The 20913-nt window shown below is 39.9% G+C and overlaps 1 protein-coding gene across 1 annotated transcript in view; it reads left to right on the top strand.

The window, feature by feature from the left end:
* Positions 1-20913, top strand: part of LOC122806959 (synaptic vesicle glycoprotein 2C-like) — a 419490-nt gene that overhangs the window by 36209 nt on the left and 362368 nt on the right. The window contains exon 3 of the mRNA XM_044077810.1: positions 10330-10491. Coding sequence (XP_043933745.1) covers positions 10330-10491 — 162 coding nt within the window. The remainder of the gene's footprint in view (positions 1-10329; positions 10492-20913) is intronic.

Here is a 20913-nt window from a genome sequence, read left to right on the forward strand (position 1 = left end):
TCAAACACAATCTGGACATTTGGATGGGTGACCACAAATTCACCTTGGGGGCTCCACCGGTGTCCGTCTTGGACAGGAGCAACAGGGTCTGACCATGGAAATAAAGGGTAAGAACTTGGCTTGGCTTCTAAGGGCCATAGAACCATTAGCCTAGTAACTTCCTGTGATCCTATGAAGTATGTCCTGTCCTTTGTGCATAAATTCTTGATAGGTAACTTTATGCTTCAGCACTTGTTTTTTCCCCCAGTTTTATTGTGTTCATTGAGAATATCAAGACCTCAAAGGACTCTAAATAATTCTGTGTCTTATTACAACTGTAAATGTATTATTTTAGACTACAGAATCTCACAAATATAATATACATTTTAAATGCTTACTGCAACATTCCCACTTGCTGTTATCTAGTTCATTTTTCCTCTAAGGTAACCGACACATCAGTTATATATATTGCTGATTTCATGTTTTTAGATTATTAAGTCACTTTAAAGGTTACCTCATTGGGAATTTTGTTTCTATGTAAGGCCTATGATGGAATGGTGTGCCAGCCAAGATTGCTTCCATGCTTAATACCTGTTGACTGTTGTAGTATGCCCCAGTAGCCTGCAGTCTTGAATAACACAAATACAGCATTGGAAAATTATAGAATTGTTGCTGTCTAAATGACTACAATTATTAGACAGTATATGAAAAATATAAATAAAAGAAAGATTTAATACTTAAAAGGTCCAACGTAGCTTCTGCCTTTCCTTATTGTTTCTGTAGACTTACACATATGTGAAATCAGGGCCAGCCCTTTTCATCATACTATTGACTATGCACCACTTTTCTGGTCTGTTCAGTCCTCCCCCCTCCCCCACAAGACCAATTGCAGACTAACCTAGCTTTCTTAAGCTACAGGAGCCATTTTTTAAATCCCCTTGGTGTAGCTGCTTGCCTTATCAGGTGGAGTGCCCATACCTAAGGTTATTTTTCACAAACCTAAGGATATTTTTTACAAACACCTCTCAGTGCCCATACTGTTTTGTTATGCTAGCTCCACAACTTAGTGAAATAAAACATTTAAACTGAAAAGGAAAACAAGCAATACTATATACCTGATAAAGAAGTGTAGTGCACCCATATCTCAATAGCTTACTTCTGTGCAGAACATGTCATTGTTATTATTCTGTACCTGCACAACGGTTCTTTTTTTATTTATTTATTTATTCCAGTTTGATGACTGGGGAGGTCCACTGGGCTTGGGAGGCCCATTTTCAGTGGAGGCCCGGGGAGAAAAGCTCCACAACACAAAGTTTACTTACACGAATAGTTTCAAAGACAGTTTGCATTACAAACAACAGGTTGCATTAAAAAAAAAAAAAGAAAAAAAAAAACAAACAATTACAGTTTTGTTCAGGAGAAAAAGACAGGCGTATAGCATAATAGCTAGATTTTACTGTTTAGTTACATATACAATCTACATTTGAGAGCGAGGTTAGGAAGGTAAGAAGGTTATCCAGGAGTAAAGGGGGAGGAGAGCTTGAGAGTTATGGGCTGAAGAGTACAGTTGCATTTCCAGTTTAGATAGAGGTAGGAATGAAGTTGAGTTTTAAATTTGTTAAGGTTGTCACAAGTCCTCAGTGTGGAGGGCAGAGCATTCCATTTTTTAGCTAGGGAAAAGGATAACAGAAGCTGACCAGCTGGGCGCTTGGGTTTTGAACGGTAATCAGGTTTTGGTGGGTAGATCTAAGGGATCTGAGGGGGGTATATGGTTGTAGTATATTGGATAGTGCAGTGCAGTTAGTGGGTTGGAACAATAATTTGTGGGCTGTGGTGATTTGGAGAAAGTCAAGTTGATTGGGGAGTTCAAGCCAGTATAATGAGTGAAGGGAGGTGCAGTGATGAGAGGAGGATTTGGCACTGGTGACGAATCTGGAAATTTTATTGTAACATACTTCCAGTTTGGAAGTAAGTGTGGAAGATAAATTAGTGAGCAGAGGAGCGCCATACAGTAGAGAGGGAAGGAGCTAGGTTGTGACGAGAGTTAGTCTGGTGGTAGGAGAGAGGAAGTGGTTGTTTCTGTAAAGTAGGCCAGGTTTATGTGTGTTTTCATGATGTTTAGCTGGATATGAGTGTTAAATTTTAGGTGATCATCAATGGTGACACCAAGAAGTTTGGCGGAGGGCACAATCTCGATAGTGGAGTTGTTAAGGCTGGTAATTTGAAGTGAGTTTTTATCAAGAGGGGAGGATTTTGAGGGAGAGAATAGAAGGATCTTAGTTTTGTTGGCATTTATTGAGAGGTGATTTTGGAACATCCAGTTTTCAGTGGTTGAGAAGGCAGTTTGTGTCAGAAATTGGAGCTCTGTTAGGTTAGTGGCGCAGCAGATCAAAGTGGAATCATCAACGTGTTGCACAATTTTGGTATTGGGTATGGCTTTGTGGAAGTCATTAATAAAGATATTGAGTAGCAATGGGCCAAGTATGGAACCTTGGGGTACTCCAGTGGGGGTAGGAAGGAAATTGGAGGTGGCCTGGCCCCATTTCACGGCTTGGGACCTGTCAGAAAGATAGCTGGAGAACCATTTAAGAGTTTTTTGGGAGAGGTTGAGATTAGAAAGATGGTTTAGTAGGTGGATATGGGAGATGGTATCAAAAGCTTTAGATAAGTCCAGTAGAATAGAGGATACCATATTACCAGAGTCACGGGCTAAATTGACAGAATGTAAGAAGGAGAGAAGGGTGGAGTTGGTACTGTGTCCTGGGTGGAAGCCGTCTTGGGTAGAAGAGAGTAGCTGGTATTTGGTAAGGAATGGCAAGAGCTGCAGGTGGATGCATTTTTCAAGAAGTTTGGAGATTGGGGAGAGGATGGCTATGGGGCAGAAATTGGAGACATTACAGTTTTTGCCATCCTTGTGGCGTGGAAGAATAAATGCAGTACACCATAGTTTAGGTACATAGGATTCAAGTAGTGATCTATTGATCAGGATGCTGATAGGCAGAGCAATAACGTCTGAGGCTATTTTTAGGAAGAAAGAAAGAATGCTGTTAGGGGCATTGGATCAAGGCTTTAGTTTAGAGAGAAGTTTATTAGGTTGGTGGAGACGGGTTTGAAATCGAAAGAAGGGGGAAGATTGAGCAGGGAGGGATGGAGGGTTATTGTTGGTAAAGGTCTTGGTTAGCTCAGCGATAGAAGAGGTGAAGAAGGTATTGAATAGAGAGGCAATTTCAAGGTCAGATTTGCTGGTGTCAGGACTGGGGATGTTTTTTGTACCTGGCCTAAGGAGGGAATTAATAGAGTTCCAAAACTGTTTGGGGTTTTTTTGCATGATTTGCTTGTAGTTTGATGTAGTAAGACTTTTTATCTCTAATGACTTATTTTTTGGAAAGGTTTCTCAGCTGTTTATATTTAAGCAAGATTTCTGGCTGTTTGTATTGGAGGTAGGCTTTCCAGGTTTTATCCCTTTGTAGCATAATCTTTTTGGTATCTTTGGTGAGCCATGGGTTGGTCTTAGTTTTAACTCTTTTTGTTCTTATTGGAGCTAGAGAGTTGAGGACAGTTATGAATGTTGAATTGAAATAGTCAACGGCTGCATCTAATGGTAGAGTTTGTAGGGGGTTCCAGTTAATTAGTTTAAGGGAGTCAGATAAAGTAGTAGGGTTAAAGTTAGACAGGTTACGAGTATGAATGTACTGGTGAGATTGTGGGGAAGTGGGTGTAGCTTGAAGGGTGAAGGCAGGGAGGTGGTGTCCTAATAGGTCAGGAATAACACCAGATTTTATGATTTTGTTTGGATGAGATACTAGGATCCATACCAGTTTAAGCCAGCTGATATTTTTTTGTGCACTGCGTGCGCACTGGGAACTCACACTTGCCCAGTCCATTTGCCCTCGCTGCGCTCAGGCTCACTATACTCCCCTACCCTACCCCCATTCCCCTCACTATATTCCCCTGCCCTACCCCCACCCCCACCCCTCCACATCACTTGCATTTATCCTAACCAAACCACACACCCCACACACACATCCTCACTCTATCACTGTCCTGCACATCACAAGTCACTAACTAATCAGCTCCTCCCACCTTGTAATTGTATATTATCATCCCAACCCCTATCTATTCCTTTCCCAGCTTCTGAAAGCCTCAACTACATCCTTTTCATCACCTCACTACTCATACTACCACTCCCTCCTCCAGTAACCCCTTCCTAAAACCCAATACTAAAAACATGTTTCCATTACACATGCTATTCAGCCCATTACTACTAACTGCTCTCTCCCTAACAACCCTCCCATAATCTACTTAAAATCCCTCACCTACCCTTTAACAAACCCACCTCTGTCTGACCTCTTTGACTTAGCATCCCACATCTACAGTTCCACAAGTATTGATCTATTCCTATATAGATACCTCCAGCATGCTAACCCCTCATTAATACCACTAAAACCAACCACTTATACCACCAAAGATTTCCTCCCAAGTACAAGAAAAAAAAATAATCTTAATTTATGTGGAGACATACACCCCAACCCTGGCCCTACTCTCACCCAACAAAACATAGCCATCACAAACAATTCCCCCAAACCAACAGTAAATCAAACCTCACCTCTACTACATATCCAAAAAGAGCTCTGACATCCTCCTCATAAATGTAAACCTCAGAAGTCTCTTAAACAAAATACATGAACTCCACGCCACCTTATCACTATACACTCCTGACATTGCCGTACTAACTGAAACCTGGCTTAAATCTCACATAAACAATAATGAAATCATTCCTCCTGGCTACAATATTCTCAGACAAGACAGGACAACGAAACAAGGTGGAGGAGTAGCAATTCTATATAAAGACGCTCTTAATTTTGAAAAACTGGAGGTAAACATCCCACATATAGATAACACAGAACTCTTAGCATCACATCCAAATATCAATAACAGCAAACATATCGACTTACTAGCTGTATACATACTACCAAATAACAACCCCTCCACAACAGAACACCTTTTTTCATGGGCCTCAGCCACATGTAGCCTAGAAACTGGTGATTTCAATACCAATTGGCAAACTTACTCATCAGATAACCCCTCAAATCATATCAAACTGCATGGTTTCACCCAATTGATTCATTCACCCACTAGAATTGACAAAACCAGCAATAAACAATCCATTCTTGACTAGATCCTGACTAACAAACCCTCTCTAATCCACCTTTCAGGCTGTCTACCTGACAGCCTACATGACCACCTACTAACCTTCTTTCTAAGACACCGTAGCTCACCCACAAAACCAAAATCGTATAAACAAATACGTAATGCAAAACATTTCTCCATAGACATCTTTAAACAAATACTACTAAGCTGTAACTGGTCCCCATTAAAATACCTCCCAGCAGATGCACAAGTTGATTATTTCAGTAACATATTTCTTGATGTTCTGAACACACTTGCCCCCATACGACACATAAGAAAAAAAATAACAACTGCCCATGTCTCTCCAAAGAAACCAAAAGGTTACTAAAAGAAAGAGATAAACTCTGATATCGACATATAACCAACAAATCAAAACCTTCCCTAGACAACTACTGCCACCTAAGAAATGCCTGCAAAAAGCAAATCAGAGCTGATAAAAAAATGTACTATACAAACATTCAGTCCAAGCATCAAAATAACCCACAAAAATTTTGGGCTTCCATCAATCAGCTTATCCATCCAGGCCACACCCCCACCCCATCCCAAATATCAAAAAGACAGAAGAAAGCATAACATCCCACTTTAACTTATTTTTCATAAACTCCATCCTCTCACTCATAAAAACAAAAATAGCCTGCAACAAATCACCCTCCCTACTCTTACCGATTCACCTACCTCACGCTCTCTTAAACCTGTCCAAACAAGTACAATAAAGAAATTGCTAAGCCAACTGAAACTCACAACACTTGCCACTGACAAACTGACAAATGACTACCTCAAATTAGCAGCCGATGTCATCTGCTACCTAGTTTCAATACTGATCAATAGATCTAACACCGAATAGTATGTACCTAAAATCTGGAAAACCTCCTACATAATCCCACTCCACAAAGGAGGCTCCTCACTAGAACTATCTAAATAATGGCTAATATCTTTACTATCCTCTCTTTCTAAAATCTTAGAGAAGTGCATCTACTCTCAACTGATGCAACACCTGCTATCTAATAAGTTCCTTTCCCATGCACAACACAGATTTTGACCAGGCCATAGTACCACCACATTACTCCTCAAATTTACCAGTACTGTCAACCAACTAAAAAACAATGTCCAAATGGTTGCCTCAGTAGTTCTCGACATGTCAAAGGCATTTGATACAGTGCCCCATGAACAACTCCTACATGAGCTTGCATCATTTGACATATCTAAAAACACTCTCATTTGGTTCCAAAATTACCTATCTGACTGCCATCAATCGGTCACATGACAAGATGACCTCTCCTCCCTACTTCCTGTTACAGTAGGTGTTCCTCAAGGCTCAATTCTTGGCCCTCTGCGCTTCACAGTTTTGTCCAATAACCTACACAAAGCTACTAACCTTGCTTCCATCTTACAATATGTAGATGATTCCACTGTCATCTTCACCCCACCTACCCTAAAACTACAAGATAATACTCAAATCTTTTACTGCCATTGAGTCTTTCTTAGAAAAATACCAGCGCATCCTTAATCCCAACAAAACCAAACTAATGCTGTTCCCTAACCAATGTCATAAAACAAACTCCCCCACCATGACTTTACAGTCACCTCATCCAATCACACTCTGATCAAACCCACCTCGGAAACCAAGCTACTAGGTACCATTCTAGATGATAAGTTAAAATTTGACAAACATATATCTCATGCCATCAAAAAGGCCCACATTAAATTAGACTCTCTTTACAGAATTAAACTTTTCTTAACAAACTCTTCCAGACAAGCTATTGCCAGGACCCACCTACTATCCCCGTTACTGTACGCCTCCCCTATATTTACTAACCTCAAAAACTCAGACGTAAGCAAACTTGAATCATGCTACCATAAGATAGCCAGATTTGCCGCTAACCTGCCCCACAAAACCCATCATTGTCATGCTCTGAAACTACTCAAATGGCTAGAGCTGCCCAACCTACTAACCCTAAACCAACTTACCATAGCTCATTCCATAGTTTACTTACCCGAAAAATGTCCACATCCATATAGGACTTAGTACAAACCCACCTCAATAGCAGGACTCTACGATCCTCAAAAGAACTACTACTCAAAGTTACAAAATCCAACAACAGCTGTGGAGACTCACTATATTCTAACTACATAACTAAGTCGTGGAACTTCACTCCCCAGAACATACTAAACACAGCAAACCTAACGCACTTCAAAAAACTGCTGAAGTCCCACCTAAATGATGACTGGTTATGCTTCTGCTCCTCACCAGGCTGAACCCATGTCTCCCCTCCTCACCCTCTCTCTTCCTGTTCCCCACTTTCACTATATTTCTATGCTTACTGAATGCCTTACTTATTTCCATCCTCACCCTCTCTCCCTACTCTCCACTTTCACTATATTTCTATGCTTACTGAATACCTTACTTATTCCCATCCTCGCCCTCTCTCTTCCTGTTCTCCACTTTCACTATATTTCTATGCTAACTGAATACCTTACTTATTCCCATCCTCGCCCTCTCTCCCTACTCTACACTTTCACTATATTTCTATGCTAACTGAATACCTTACTTATTCCCATCCTCGCCCTCTCTCCCTACTCTCCACTTTCACTATACTTCTATGCTTACTGAATACCTTACTTATTCCCATCCTCACCCTCTCTCTTCCTGTTCTCCACTTTCACTATATTTCTATGTTTACCGAATACCTTACTTATTCCCATCCTCGCCCTCTCTCCCTACTCTCCACTTTCAGCATATCTCTGTTTGCTTAGTGATCCTATGTGATTATAAGTATGACCACGTTAAGCATAACAATTTACTGTACCAAACAGGTATCTCTGACATGCTACTCCATTGTATATTAAGCTACTGTATCTCTGAGATACTACTCCAGTGAATGCTTTCTTGTTACTAAGTGTTACTGCCAAAATACGGGTTACTAAGTGATCCTGCTAGCTTTATTACTAACTTGAACTGTGATAATATGTGTTACTATGTGATTTATTACTATAATTTCTCTGATTGTTTCACTAGTGTTTAAAATACTGACTGTTGTGTTATTATGTGGAGTTTTTCTCCCCGGGCCTCCGGCGAAAATGAGCAAACTTATCCAGCTGGACTTCCCTGCTAAACAAATGTTAAATAAGTAAATAAATACTAAGAAATTCAGTGTGCTGCCGTTTTGAATCGGGAGCTGGCATAGATCTACCCTATAATGGGTAGGCAGCTTAATCTTCTAGAGAAGAAATATTTGTGGGTCATTATCATAGCCACTACAACACAGAGCATATGGAAGGGAGGATCTAATAATACTGAACTTCAAATATCTAATCATCATTAATGAGATAACAGAAAACAAAAGAAAAGCTACTCATTAAAAAAATGGAATATCCCAAAGGTTATCTTATGTTGGCAATAGAACATGTAGCACATAGAAAGGCTGACTGGGTGCCATAGAATAAATTAACTCAGAATTAAATAGTATGACATCATGTAACATGGAAAGGAAAGCTGTTTTTTGTGGTAGAGGGTCAGAGGGGAAGAGGAATGATACCATATACAGCAAGTTTGTACAGGGTAAAAAAGACAGACTATGAGGTCTGTTCTGTTGCTGTTTTTGTATGTGTTTGAAAGTTGTACTATGACATATTTTACAAGTATATATTACACTTTTTTTAAGAAGAGTAACTACAGCTGAATTGATTTTGTTCCGAACTTCCCATAGCAACGTGTGCTGTGTGTGTGAGTGAATGCTGTATCTTGTGACTACCAGGATATTCCCCAGCTCTCCTCCAACCCTGAATTGGACTAAGCGACCAATTTGTGAATGAATGAATTGCATGCATTCCTTTATACAATTTGTATTTTGTGTATCTGAGTGTTGCAAAGTGTGACAAAGAAAATCGGTAATAAATAATGAAGCAATATCTAAATGGGAACACTAATTTTGTTCTTTACTAATACATCTATCTAAATGGGAAAACTAATTTTGTTCTTTACTAATACATCATTTTCTTATACCAGTCTCATTTTTTTCTTCTTTGCTGTTGTCATTTTTGAATAATATAGTAAGTAAGGGGAGTATTCACAGAAATTATCACCCCTGAGCTATTAGTGGTTGCCGGTGAGCTCTTGTAGTGCTATGGCTATAAAAAGCAGTTCAGAGACATGAGTCACATTGAGCAAATGTTCATTAATTAATTATTTGCATGTCTCTGAATTGAACACTTAATGCAGTGTTCCCCCAACCAATCCACACACTGCTGTTGCACAAGGACTTATAGACGTGTATGTGTGCACACACACACACACACACACACACACACACACACACACACACACACACACACACACACACACACACACACACACACACAGCTAATCAGTCTCAGACATATACAAATGCAGACACTGAGACTGCCCCAGTCATGCCTGTACTTACATACACACACATACACACACAAACACACACACACACACACACAAACACGTGCATGTGAATGCAACACAGTCTCTCACACGCATACACACATGTGTGTGAATGTCTGCATGGTCGTATTTACAGACCCAGTCAGACACACACACACACACACACACACACACATACACACATCCTTGCAGTACTGTACTTGCTCCGGCTCTAAAAGCCTAGCTCCTGCCGTAGACAGCAGTGAGTGTACATTCTAAAAAGACGATGTACATTCCCATTGCTTTGATTCATAGGACAGTAAAACGTATCTTTTAATTGCTCTTCAATGTTTTTCTTGTCATGGTATATGGCTCTGGAGTAGACTGTATTGCTAATTTGCATTAGCCACAATCCACTGCTACATTTGCATGTATTGATATCAAACAATACTGTTGTAGGGCTATTTACTGTAGTCTTTAAACAGTTGTAGTGCTAAGGTGGTCTTTGATTTGCTCCCTCATAATGAATTGAGCAATCCTGCTTGAAACATGTTTGTGTAGTGAGTTATGTATTATCAAATGCTTCCTTTAGTCTTGCTTTGTAAAATTATTTGTCATTGCGATTGACCCACATTCTTTCTTGTTTGCTGAATTTAAAATTTCTGTTTCTTCTGTATCTCATTATCTGTTCACTTTTTAGCTTTTTTAGTTCCTGCTTCCTTACTGTATTTTGTGTTTCCATGTCCTAACTTTTGCTCTGCTTTTTTTAGGTTTTGGATTATTTCATATTATGCTTTTATTTGCCTGTGGGTGGGCAAATATGAGTGATGCAGTTGAGATCCTTTGTGTTTCATTCCTGTTACCCACAGCACGCTGTGACCTGCACCTCAGTACAACAGACATGGGATGGCTTACTGCTAGTGTTTTTCTTGGTAAGATATTCTTACATTTTGTTTTAGTTCGCTTCTTGTTTTGTTTCTATTGTAGCGTTCAGCAGTTTGTTTCCAGTAAAAGGATTTTAGTATTTGGTTGTTTTTACCCTTTTGTGTTCCTCTAGAGTTTGTTATTCTTACAGTTTGTTTTACTTTTTCCCGTTTTCTTTTGCATTTTAACTTGTACTTGTATGCAACCATAAAATAGATTCTTAAGATCTAAACCAATTAAATGCTGCTAATTTTTAGCTTAGTAAAGTGGTATTTGAATCTAAGATGGATACACGTTTTTATTATTATCTGCTGTCTTCAGGTAGTTAACATTTATTTTAAAGGGAGTTCTTTGTCATTACAGAAAAAGGTGTTTTTCTTTTCAGTCAAAATATTTTGGTCATTTGTATTTCAAGTGCCAGTTTGCAGAATTAGTTTTTGAGAAACAGCCCTGATCTCTTTTGCTTATACATTTTCCATTACTACAACGAACAAGCTATTATGGAAAATGCTAACCTTGGCTTTGAGTAATTTTTTTTTTTTTTTTTTTTTGCTAGACAGAGGAAGTACTGTATTTATTTTTTCCTTCAAAGCCATAAAACATTTTCAAAAATATTTTAGTTATAATGTTCATTAAATTATTTTAAATACCAGGGTGCAAACTTCACTGGAATACTTCAGGAGTTGTCCGCTTTAGTGCTTAGAGGGATACAGATCTGACAATAATCCTGTCAGTCTGGGTTCTCATGGTGGCCTTGATACTGAGGAGCTGTTGGGGGTGGGAGCGGAATGATGTAGCTGTGTTGGCTCAGCCTTTCTGAGGGGTGGGTGAGGGGATATGTCAGGGAACTTGTTACTGCCTGTGATTCACAGTGGATACCTGGAACAAGCCAGTGTGCCTGCTTACAAAGAAGGGGGTTGCTGAGGCTTACCTTACCAACAGGAGCAGAAGCAGCCCTCACATCATCCCACTGCACTCCCACCCCTTGAGTGCAAAGCAGGACATGTGGAAATGTAGAGAGTAAATATTCTCAATGTTTGCCTGAGTTATGGCTGCATTGTAATTGTGGTTACAATCCAGATACTCAGAAAGTAGTCTGGGCCAAAAAAGTGTAGCCAAAAAAAAAAAAAAAACTCTGCAGGAGTTGTGTAGCTTGTTTGAAGTTACTGCTCTGTGAAGCTCTGTACATCTCTCAGGCAACTAGCATAGTAAAATGCTTTATTAAAAACAGTTCATAGAAAGCCGTACCAGTGGTTTGAAGAAATAAAGCCTTGACCATAGCCCAGGTGACTTATTTTGATTTATAGCGCAGGTACTTGACAGCACAGCTAGGGATGATAGACACAACCATCCTGAGGGGAGGGAGAGGATTCTGGCTGGCTCATGTTGCACCTCCTGCCCTAATGACTGTTGGAGGGCATGGAGATAGTCAAATGTATAGAGGTCAGTGCAGGAAGACATGGATGTGATCACCAAAACTGGTGTTGGTAGCCCTTGTTAGTCATGCAAAGAAGTGAGTGCAGACTGACAGAGGGGTATAGGTTTCCCCTATGGTGATGCAGGTACTCATGTCACCACCCAAGAAGAGGGTTTCCAGTCTTCACATAAAATAGCTGTCATTGCCAAAACACTAGAGTGAGTACTAAACTCCCCAGTGTTTGCCTGGATGATAGCCTTCTGGATGACTCTCACCTTAAGGGATCTTCAGGTAAGATTCATAAACACTAGGTAACAAATAGGCTCAAGCAGGTAGGGGTAGCTTGATGGTCAGCAGGTGGGTAATACCTTGAAAATAAAAACACCCCAAAGAATCCAACAGTTAATCAAGTAGTGCTTTTTGTTTTAAAGCTCTTGAAGCATATACTGCATACACACATACATCTCTGATAAAGGAAAAGCCTTGAATAATATTTGCCCTATCCTTTGTTTCTGAGGTACTTTAACTCTTGCTGGTAAGAAGCAGCAAGGGACCTCATGGATGTTTGTCATCAGGAGTGATAAAAGCAAGGACAGTGCCTTCCATAGCTGCTTTGAGATATCCTGGCTGCAGGACAATAAAACATGTGACTCCAGACACTAGGACCACTTGGCAAACGTTTTCTCTAGTACTTTGATCTGCCCTTTTGAACCACCCTTCAGACATACTTTAGATGGAGATACTGCTGTGTTTTCTACTTCTTTCTTGCCACTGATAAAGGCATTGCTTCCAGCACTTCTTTGACTATACTTTCAGTGAAATCTCTACTTTCAGAGGGTTTAGCCATAGTGCTTTACAATTTTTGTTTCTCAAGTCTCTAAAGGCTTTTCATTCAATTCTCTCATTATTATGTTTCCATCCATTAAGTCAGATTTTGGTGACCTCATACAGATTCTAGTCTTGGCCAAAATCAGCTTCTCTGCTTGTACATTCTGCAGTCTGATCATCTTGTTGATGCCTGTTCCTGCCACATCTGCAGGGGTTCATCAGGGTCACCTTTAATATCTGTGAATGGTATTTATGAACCTTTCTTAGTAAATAAAGAGAAGATAACTTAATTAGGCTTTATCTTCTAAACCACAGTCTGGCCTCTTCCACAGAGGAAAGGGAAAACATAAGGAGACTAATACAGAAAGAGGGAGATGAAGGGGAGTAGACATAGAGAGCACAGGGATGGAAAGGAAAAAGTGAAAAACAGTAAGGATTCCTTTAACATCTGTAGCATGCAGGTCATTTACCCAAATCTCCAGGATGCAGGTCATTTACCCAACATCCACTATGATATTACCATGTGCCTGAACACAGCTATCCTTAACTTTCTCCTTATTCTCTTCTGTTGCTTCCTGAACCACTTGCCTCTCCCAGAAAAACTGTGATTATGTCATATATACAGCCTTGAGCAAACCTGTCCACTAATGTGAATGCCAGGGCAAGGACAGACCGTTAGTATTGCCTTCTGTTTTATGACACCCTTTCATTAGTCCTATTATTATTGATTATGACCAACTATCTCTTTAAGTTCAGGTGGGTAGGTCCTGCTTTGTGTTCCTAGGGCCATTGATAATGGGTGGGAACCACAATGACCCCATGCTACAATCATACCTCTCAACCTCTTAGAGCAAGAAATCTGGACAAAGACATAAATAAAAGTGGGACAAAAGCCCAAAAATAGGGACAGTTTTTAAATATTGCTCTTACAAACTTAGAAAGTTGATAGAATAACAGGATGTTCTTTGTGTTTCACTGTTGCAGTCATTACATTTGGGTTATCTGTTTGCAGGTAGCCCTCAGTCGGCCTGATTAACAAAGTCTTGGGTCCTGCGTCAGTTGCTGTCTCTTCTTCCATGACGTCAGGTCGTCAGGGGTATAAAACATGCAGCCGATGCAATTACATCAGTCTTTCTTGCCGTGCGGTGCCCAAAGCAGAAGCAGTTCACAAGTGCCAGTCGGTTGACTCCTGAAATTTTCGTTTTCGAGTTTTAGAACCAAAGTCTTCAACTAAAGCTAAGTACCCCGTTGGGGAAACTTTTCTTGCTCCTTACCGATGTCAGTAAAAGTTAATAATTGCATTACTTGTGGAAAGCAAATACCTCATAAAGATTTTCATCCATACTGTATTCCTTGCTAGGCCCTGACCATGACGTATCTTGCTGTCGGTTTATTTATTTAATCAGCGCTCTATCCATCGTCAGTATATTTTCGCCTCTAAATATTTTGGTTCTCGGTTTAATTATCCAGAAATGTCGTCGGTTAGCCATCTGACTACCGGGATTCCGAAAAAAACGCAAAGATAAAGACAGATGCAGGCCGCCGAGGTCCAAAACTGCTGACGACACTTCTCCTAAGCCAGTCGCCAGTTCGTCGGTACTCAGTGAGGCGCTTTCACAGACCCTGATACCCGCTACTTCTGATTCGCAGGCCTTTACTGAGACCCATTCGGCCATTTAAGACCACCCAGGAGAGCTCCATCCCCACCCTGGGACCTAAACTTTGTTTTGGAGAAACTCACTGTACTCTTTTCGAGCCAGCTGCTACTGCAGACTTAAAATTTCTTTCTTGGAAAACAGCTTTCCTTTTAGCAATCACTTCAGCTAGAAGGGTATCTGAATTACTGGCCCTTATGGCAGTGGAGCCTTTCATCATCTTTCATGTGGACAGGGTATCCCTCAGAACCAATCCATCCTTCCTGCCCAAGGTGGTATCCAGTGTGGCTCTTAATCAGTCCATTCATTTGCCAACCTTCTTTCTCAATCCACAGAACAAAGGGAAACGGATACTGCATTCCTTAGATGTGCACAGACAACTTAGATTCTATTTGGATAGGACTAAACCTCAAAGGAAATCTGAACAACTGCTGGTGGCATTTGCTGCAGGGGCAGAGGGGAAGGCTATTTCAAAGTAAACCATTTCTAAATGGATTGGCCATTGCATTCATTTCCTGCTATAAGCACCATGGAAAACCTATCCCCCAGGGGATCAGACCTCACTCCACCAGGGCTGCATCTACCTCTACAGCCTTTCTCAGAGGCATCCCTACCAGGGACATCCTAGAAGCTGCTACTTGGAGTTCTGTGCATACTTTCACCAAGTATTATCATTTGCCAATTTTCTCTAAATCCAGAGCTGGCTTTGCCACTGCAGTCTTGAAGGGCCTTATAGCTGGTCCTAATGCTATCTAAATTCCTCCTCCCAACCATAGCTTTGGGAATCTACCCAAATGTAATGACTGCAACAGTGAAACAAAAGAACATAGTACAGTTGTGTACACTTACTATAAATGTAGATGTTCGAGTGTATTCACTGTTGCAGTCCTTGTTACCCTCCCTCCAGCCCCCTAACTTCTTTTGGTTGTACCTCTACTTTCCTTTACTATGCTTAAAAGCCTTTTTGGTGTCTTTGCTTTTTTGTTGGAGGTATATCATTGTACTTTTATATTTAATTGCTTCCCATTAGGGGGTCACCTGACATCTGGGGCAAGAAAAACTGATGTAATGGCATCAGCTGCATGTTTTATACCCCTGACATCATGGAAGAAGGGACAGCAACCGACGCAGGACCCAAGACTTTGTTAATCAGGCCAACTGAGGGCTACCTGCAAGCAAATAACCCAAATGTAATGACTGCAACAGTGAATCCACTCGAACATCTACATTTATGGTAAGTGTACACCACTGTACTTTTTGCATTAGCATGAATTTTCTGATGGATATGAAGTCTGAAATTCAAATGTCTGTCATTATTTTCTAACTGCAGTCTGTAATGATTTACCACTAATTTGCCAGAAAACTACAAATATATGAAATGTGGACAAAACATATGACGCCAAAATCTGGACATTCTGTGAAATTCTGTACAGTTGAGAGGTATGCATGTAATTGTAACATTTTTGTCTGTGCCAATGCACAACATTTGGCACTGGCCTCTCTAGCATGGATTTAGCTTAGAATTCTGGTACAAGCCTCCCCCAATGTCCTTTCACAAAACTGAGCTAACAACAGGTTTTGTCTATAATTTCTACTCTGACATCAGCCCTTCACATGTCAAGCCATACAGTTTTGGCAGCCTCAACATTGGCAGCCTGATTGTGGTTCTTCCAAAATTAGCTGCCATATCCTTGTATTCCAGAAACACTGATTACTGTGACACTTGTTCCGTTATCCTAACAGGCTGTGTTTCAGCATGTCCATTTTCTGACTTTGCCTTGTGTTTTTTGTCATTCTTTAGTGGATCTTCTTGTTCAGACCCTTCCGGCATTAAAAGGTGTGAGCTGGGAAACAGTCCAGCTGGTCTTCCTATAATAATGACTTCCAATTTAACTACCCAACCTCTAAACTGTACCATCTGTGGCCCCTGATAAATGGTCCCCTCAGTTCTCCTCAGATACAGCCTCATAGCAGTCCAGGAAAAATAAGTTTAAAATAGGCTAGTCTTCCCAGGGGAGCATGTGGAGTTTGCTTATGTGATCTTTGCCTGTGGATAGTAATGTGGAGGAGGGAAAATTCTCCCCATCCTCCCCCATTAGAAAATAGGAGATTTACTAAGATCCTGTAGGTCTTGACAGAGTAGTGCAACAATCCTTAAAAGTTACAGTCCAGATTGCCATAAGTCATCCTCCTGCTTGCTAACGCATTGAAAGATACTGTTACCTTAATTTGGGTAAAATTATTGTGGCTTCTGTACCTTAAAAAAGCACTGATGCAAAATTTAACTTACCTAAAGAATACGCCTTGAAATTCGAGACATCTGTCTAGACCAAATTGCTGCAGCAATGGCAGTGAGACAAGGACTTGGGACCATTTTAGGAAGTGTTTTCACTTCTTTACCCCTGCCATGAGATGGCTGAATTAACAAACCCATATGCTTTAGATATTCCATAATACCCCCAAAAGTATGCTGGCCATGCCTGACTGAGGAAGCATGTTTCATAATTCAAGTGGCCACATGATCCACCAAAAACCCACTCATGGTTCATGTGGCCTGTTATCCAGTGGCTGTAGTGAGGTGTCTGGGCTGATCTGGCAGACCCAGTCACTGCCATTTCTGGCTGCAGTTAACACTCTTTGCTGAAGATGCCAAGGACTTTCTGGACATTTCTGTCAGTGAGTCTGAAAAATGGTGGTCAGCTTAAGGCAGTGAGGACAATCAGTCAGTACCTTTCTGCACTAGAGGTTTCCTTCTACCCACTTCAGAGGATCTTTTGAGGTACAAGCATAGCCAACACAGACATCAGTCACATATTCAGCAGCATGTTCAGCAACAAAACTCTTCTGGACAGCAGAACTGTCAGGCCATGGCTTTTACCATGGGTTTCAGTATGAGGAACCTCTACACTTTCAGGGAGATGGAGAGACTCATATTCCAGGTCCCCTTTACATTTCAGACTCATTTCCCAACTTCATTCTATACTGGAAGTAGGTTGAGGGAGAATCTCCATGCACTGCACAGCATAGTTGGCATCAGTGAGGATTGTATAAGAAAGATTCTGATTAAAAGCTATGTCTTGAATTTCGCTTCAAAGGATTTATAGGAGCTTCAAGGCTATTTTAGTGCAATAACCAGGTATGCCTTGCAAAATACCCACCATTAGGCTTTACCTGTGTTCTCATGGAGGGAGAGGTCAGTTAGTCCTGGTATAAATTTGACAGCGCAAATCCAGTCATCCATATTTAATTTGAAGGAAGGTAACAAACCACAGTGTATAATCTGCAGAGAAAGTTTATTCTAGAGAAAGGGAAGATGCTGGGTGATGACTTTATCTCTGCACCGCATTCTGTGTATCTTCTGATGAACGTTCTGGTATCTGGTTCTAGTGTTAGCTGAGCAGTTTGTCTTAATGAGATATAGGAGATCAAAGACCACCAGATCTCTAAGATACAGAGTACAGGGACCGGGCTTTCAGTCTTCTCTGATTAGGGACTTCTGGAGCATTTCGAGTTTGAGATGTTGTGTGAAATATAGCCTGAATGGAGCACTGCATAAAGGATCTGATCAGTGCTGAATATGGAAGGGCAATAACATCTTTGAATCTGGACAAAATACTGTTTACTACCCTTTGTGCTAAGAAGAAGGATTTTCTGACAACAGTTGCTATTTTTATTTATTTATTTACTGACATTTGATGATGGTCAAAGTTGAGAGATCTCAAAAACCCAAGTCCCTGACTTCCTTTTCATTTTTGTAAGGGTGTGCTATTTATACTATACAACGTGGGTGACTCCTGTTTTCTGAAATAAAAATACTGCATCTTTTAGTGCTGAATTTAAGCCCATTTTCTCTACAACAAATATTAACTACGGTAGACTCTTTCTGAAGTGTGCAGATATCTGAGGGAGGGGGTTAACAATTATAGTCATTTTGCAGTTGTCTGCAAATCTGATTAACCAGAGATTCTAGTTATTATTTTTTGAGAACTGAGAAGTAGATGCCAAACATGAAAGGGTCCAGCACAGACCCTTAGGGGACTCCACTGGTTACCTTAGAACTATTTGAAGAGGTACAGTCCATGTGAACTATGTGGGTTTTGTCTTTCAGATAATTGAAAATCCATCTTATCACATAACAGTGATGGTTTGCTTACAATTCTGGCATGAGATGTGGTATCAAATGCTTTGGCCAGATCAAGATAAGCTGTATGAACATGACCACTGTCAACAGCTTGAGTAACCCTCTCGATGAAATTAATGAGGTTTAAAAGGTTTGATCTCCTTTTAATGAAGCCATATTGCTGGAGATCAGGGTTAATGATATTTTTAATATCATAATTAATGACGTCAGTTATGATATGCTCCATAGCTATATGGATCAGTATCATAAGGCCAACTGGTCTTTAATTCTCTGGGTCAGTGGTAGGCCATACATGTGGAGGGGCATCTGCACAGCAGGGTGCAACCATCTGGGTATATAGCCTGTGGCTAGGCTTTAAACAATTTAAGAAAAAGTTTGGTGAGAGCCTGTTTAACACTATGCATGTTATCAGAACCCATGAAGGAAGTGTTTTTGGTTTTAGATAACACCTTAAAAATATGTTCTTTAGTAATGATGGGGGGGAATCTGGAATAAGTGGTGTTGGAAGAGGTGTTTTGTGGGTAAAGTTTACTGTTACATTTGCAATATTATTTAGGTCATAGTGTGGGATCCCATTAAGGAGAAGTCAGAGCAATGTCAAGTGCTATTCCTTAGCTTTCTAATATAATTAAGAAGGATTTGTAGTTATTTGCTTCAGAAGATAATCCTCACTTGTTAATTGTTCTTCTGATTCTTACAGTGCATTTCATTTTCCTGGTAATGTTTTTATACTATCCTGTATAACCATTCTGAGGATTTCATGCCTTGGTGTACAGTTCCTCCTGGGGAAAGGAAATAGGCAATTATCATTGCACAGAATAGGATTTTGTTTATTTTTAATCTTGTAATGTCTATGTTGTACCAAAAGCTTAGATGTTGCTGTAGCTGGAGTGTCTGTGTTTAACAGGAGTTTGTTTTTTTGCAGTTAACCATTAAAAAATAGTTGGAGGTCTTTTCTAGTTCTTTCTTTACTGAGTGAGATAGGATATATCTTTAGCTCACTGTACCATATTCATAAAGTATTATTGCAAGTTGGATTAAGTTTGTTGGAAGTCTATTGACAAAGAAGGAGAACAGTAGGGATAATAAAACAGAGCTTTGTGGGGTGGATTTGATTAGGGTGAGAGGTTAAGGTGGCTGAACTTATTTTAACTTTGAAGCATTTGTTGCATCCTTGTACCATTAGAACACTGTCACTTACCAGATGCTCTACTTTAATCTTGTGTAAGATAATCTGATGTGCCAGATTGGAGGCTTTTGTAAAGTGAATGAACAATGAACCTGTTAAATTGCTTTTATCTATGTTTACAAGGATGTTTCTGTTAAGGAAAATAAGGCAGTCACAGTTATTCGACCTGAACAAAATCCACATTAGTTCCTAGGAAGAAATCCATATTTTATTTATGTTTAAATAATTAGGAATAGGCTAACTTTTTCTACATTTTTGTAGAGATGGTAGAATAGAGATTTTTCTAAGTCACTGTCATTCACTGATTTGGTAATTTTTTGAGGATTATTTGTTTGGGAGAGTTTGGGATGTGTGCATATGTGTCTGTGCGTGTGTGTTGAGAATGTTGTGAGACCTCATTAAGGAAGTTATGTGGAAACAGGGTACAACTAGTGCTTTCTAATATCCCCATTTTAAGAGGGTCTCTATCTGATGTACAAAAAGTGAAATGGTTCTCTAACTGAAAAATGTCTAGAGCTAATTATAATATTTGGAGTTGGTTGGCTTTGTAGTACCTGACATTTTTTTTTTGGCTCAGTATATTAGTTGTAAAAATTTTTTCCTAATCTCTGTTTTGGGATTGTTTCCACTGCTACCAGGCATTTTCTGTTAGAAAGGGTTTTCAGTTGATTTGTTATTTAGTGCTTTAACTTTGATTTCAAAAGCCAAGAAATTATGGGAAAGTATTTTTCTCGTAACATTAGTAGTATTGGTTAATGCTGTGGATGCTTCTGATGGGTGCGTTTTACTAAACAGGAAAACCAGTCAGAAATGGATAACACAGTTTGCAGTGCTGCAATAACCGATGTGGAGGTTTTTAATGGGGATATTTAAGTAAAATGCTATGGAATAGTGATCATTCAATGTGGGAGAAATAAGAAACTGAGAACATTAGGTTGTGTTGTGTTTTTTTTTTTAATAATAATGTCAAGGTGAGTGTGCTTGCATAGTTTGAAACTTGGTCTATTAGGCTCTTTTATTATTTGCAATAGTCTTTGGTTTGTGGGGAATGCGTCACAAACCGAAGGCTAAGTGGCACATCCAGTTAAATATAGATAGTTTTGGATGAAGCTAACAAACTGATTGATTTAAAAGTCTCCTGGCTTGATATTGCTTTTGAACATGTTTAAAGCTCAGAATAACAGATTTATGAGAATTTTG

The sequence above is a fragment of the Protopterus annectens genome, chromosome 7.part0 (assembly GCF_019279795.1).
Source record: "Protopterus annectens isolate FY-2018-M chromosome 7.part0, PAN1.0, whole genome shotgun sequence".
Taxonomy (NCBI): domain Eukaryota; kingdom Metazoa; phylum Chordata; order Ceratodontiformes; family Protopteridae; genus Protopterus; species Protopterus annectens.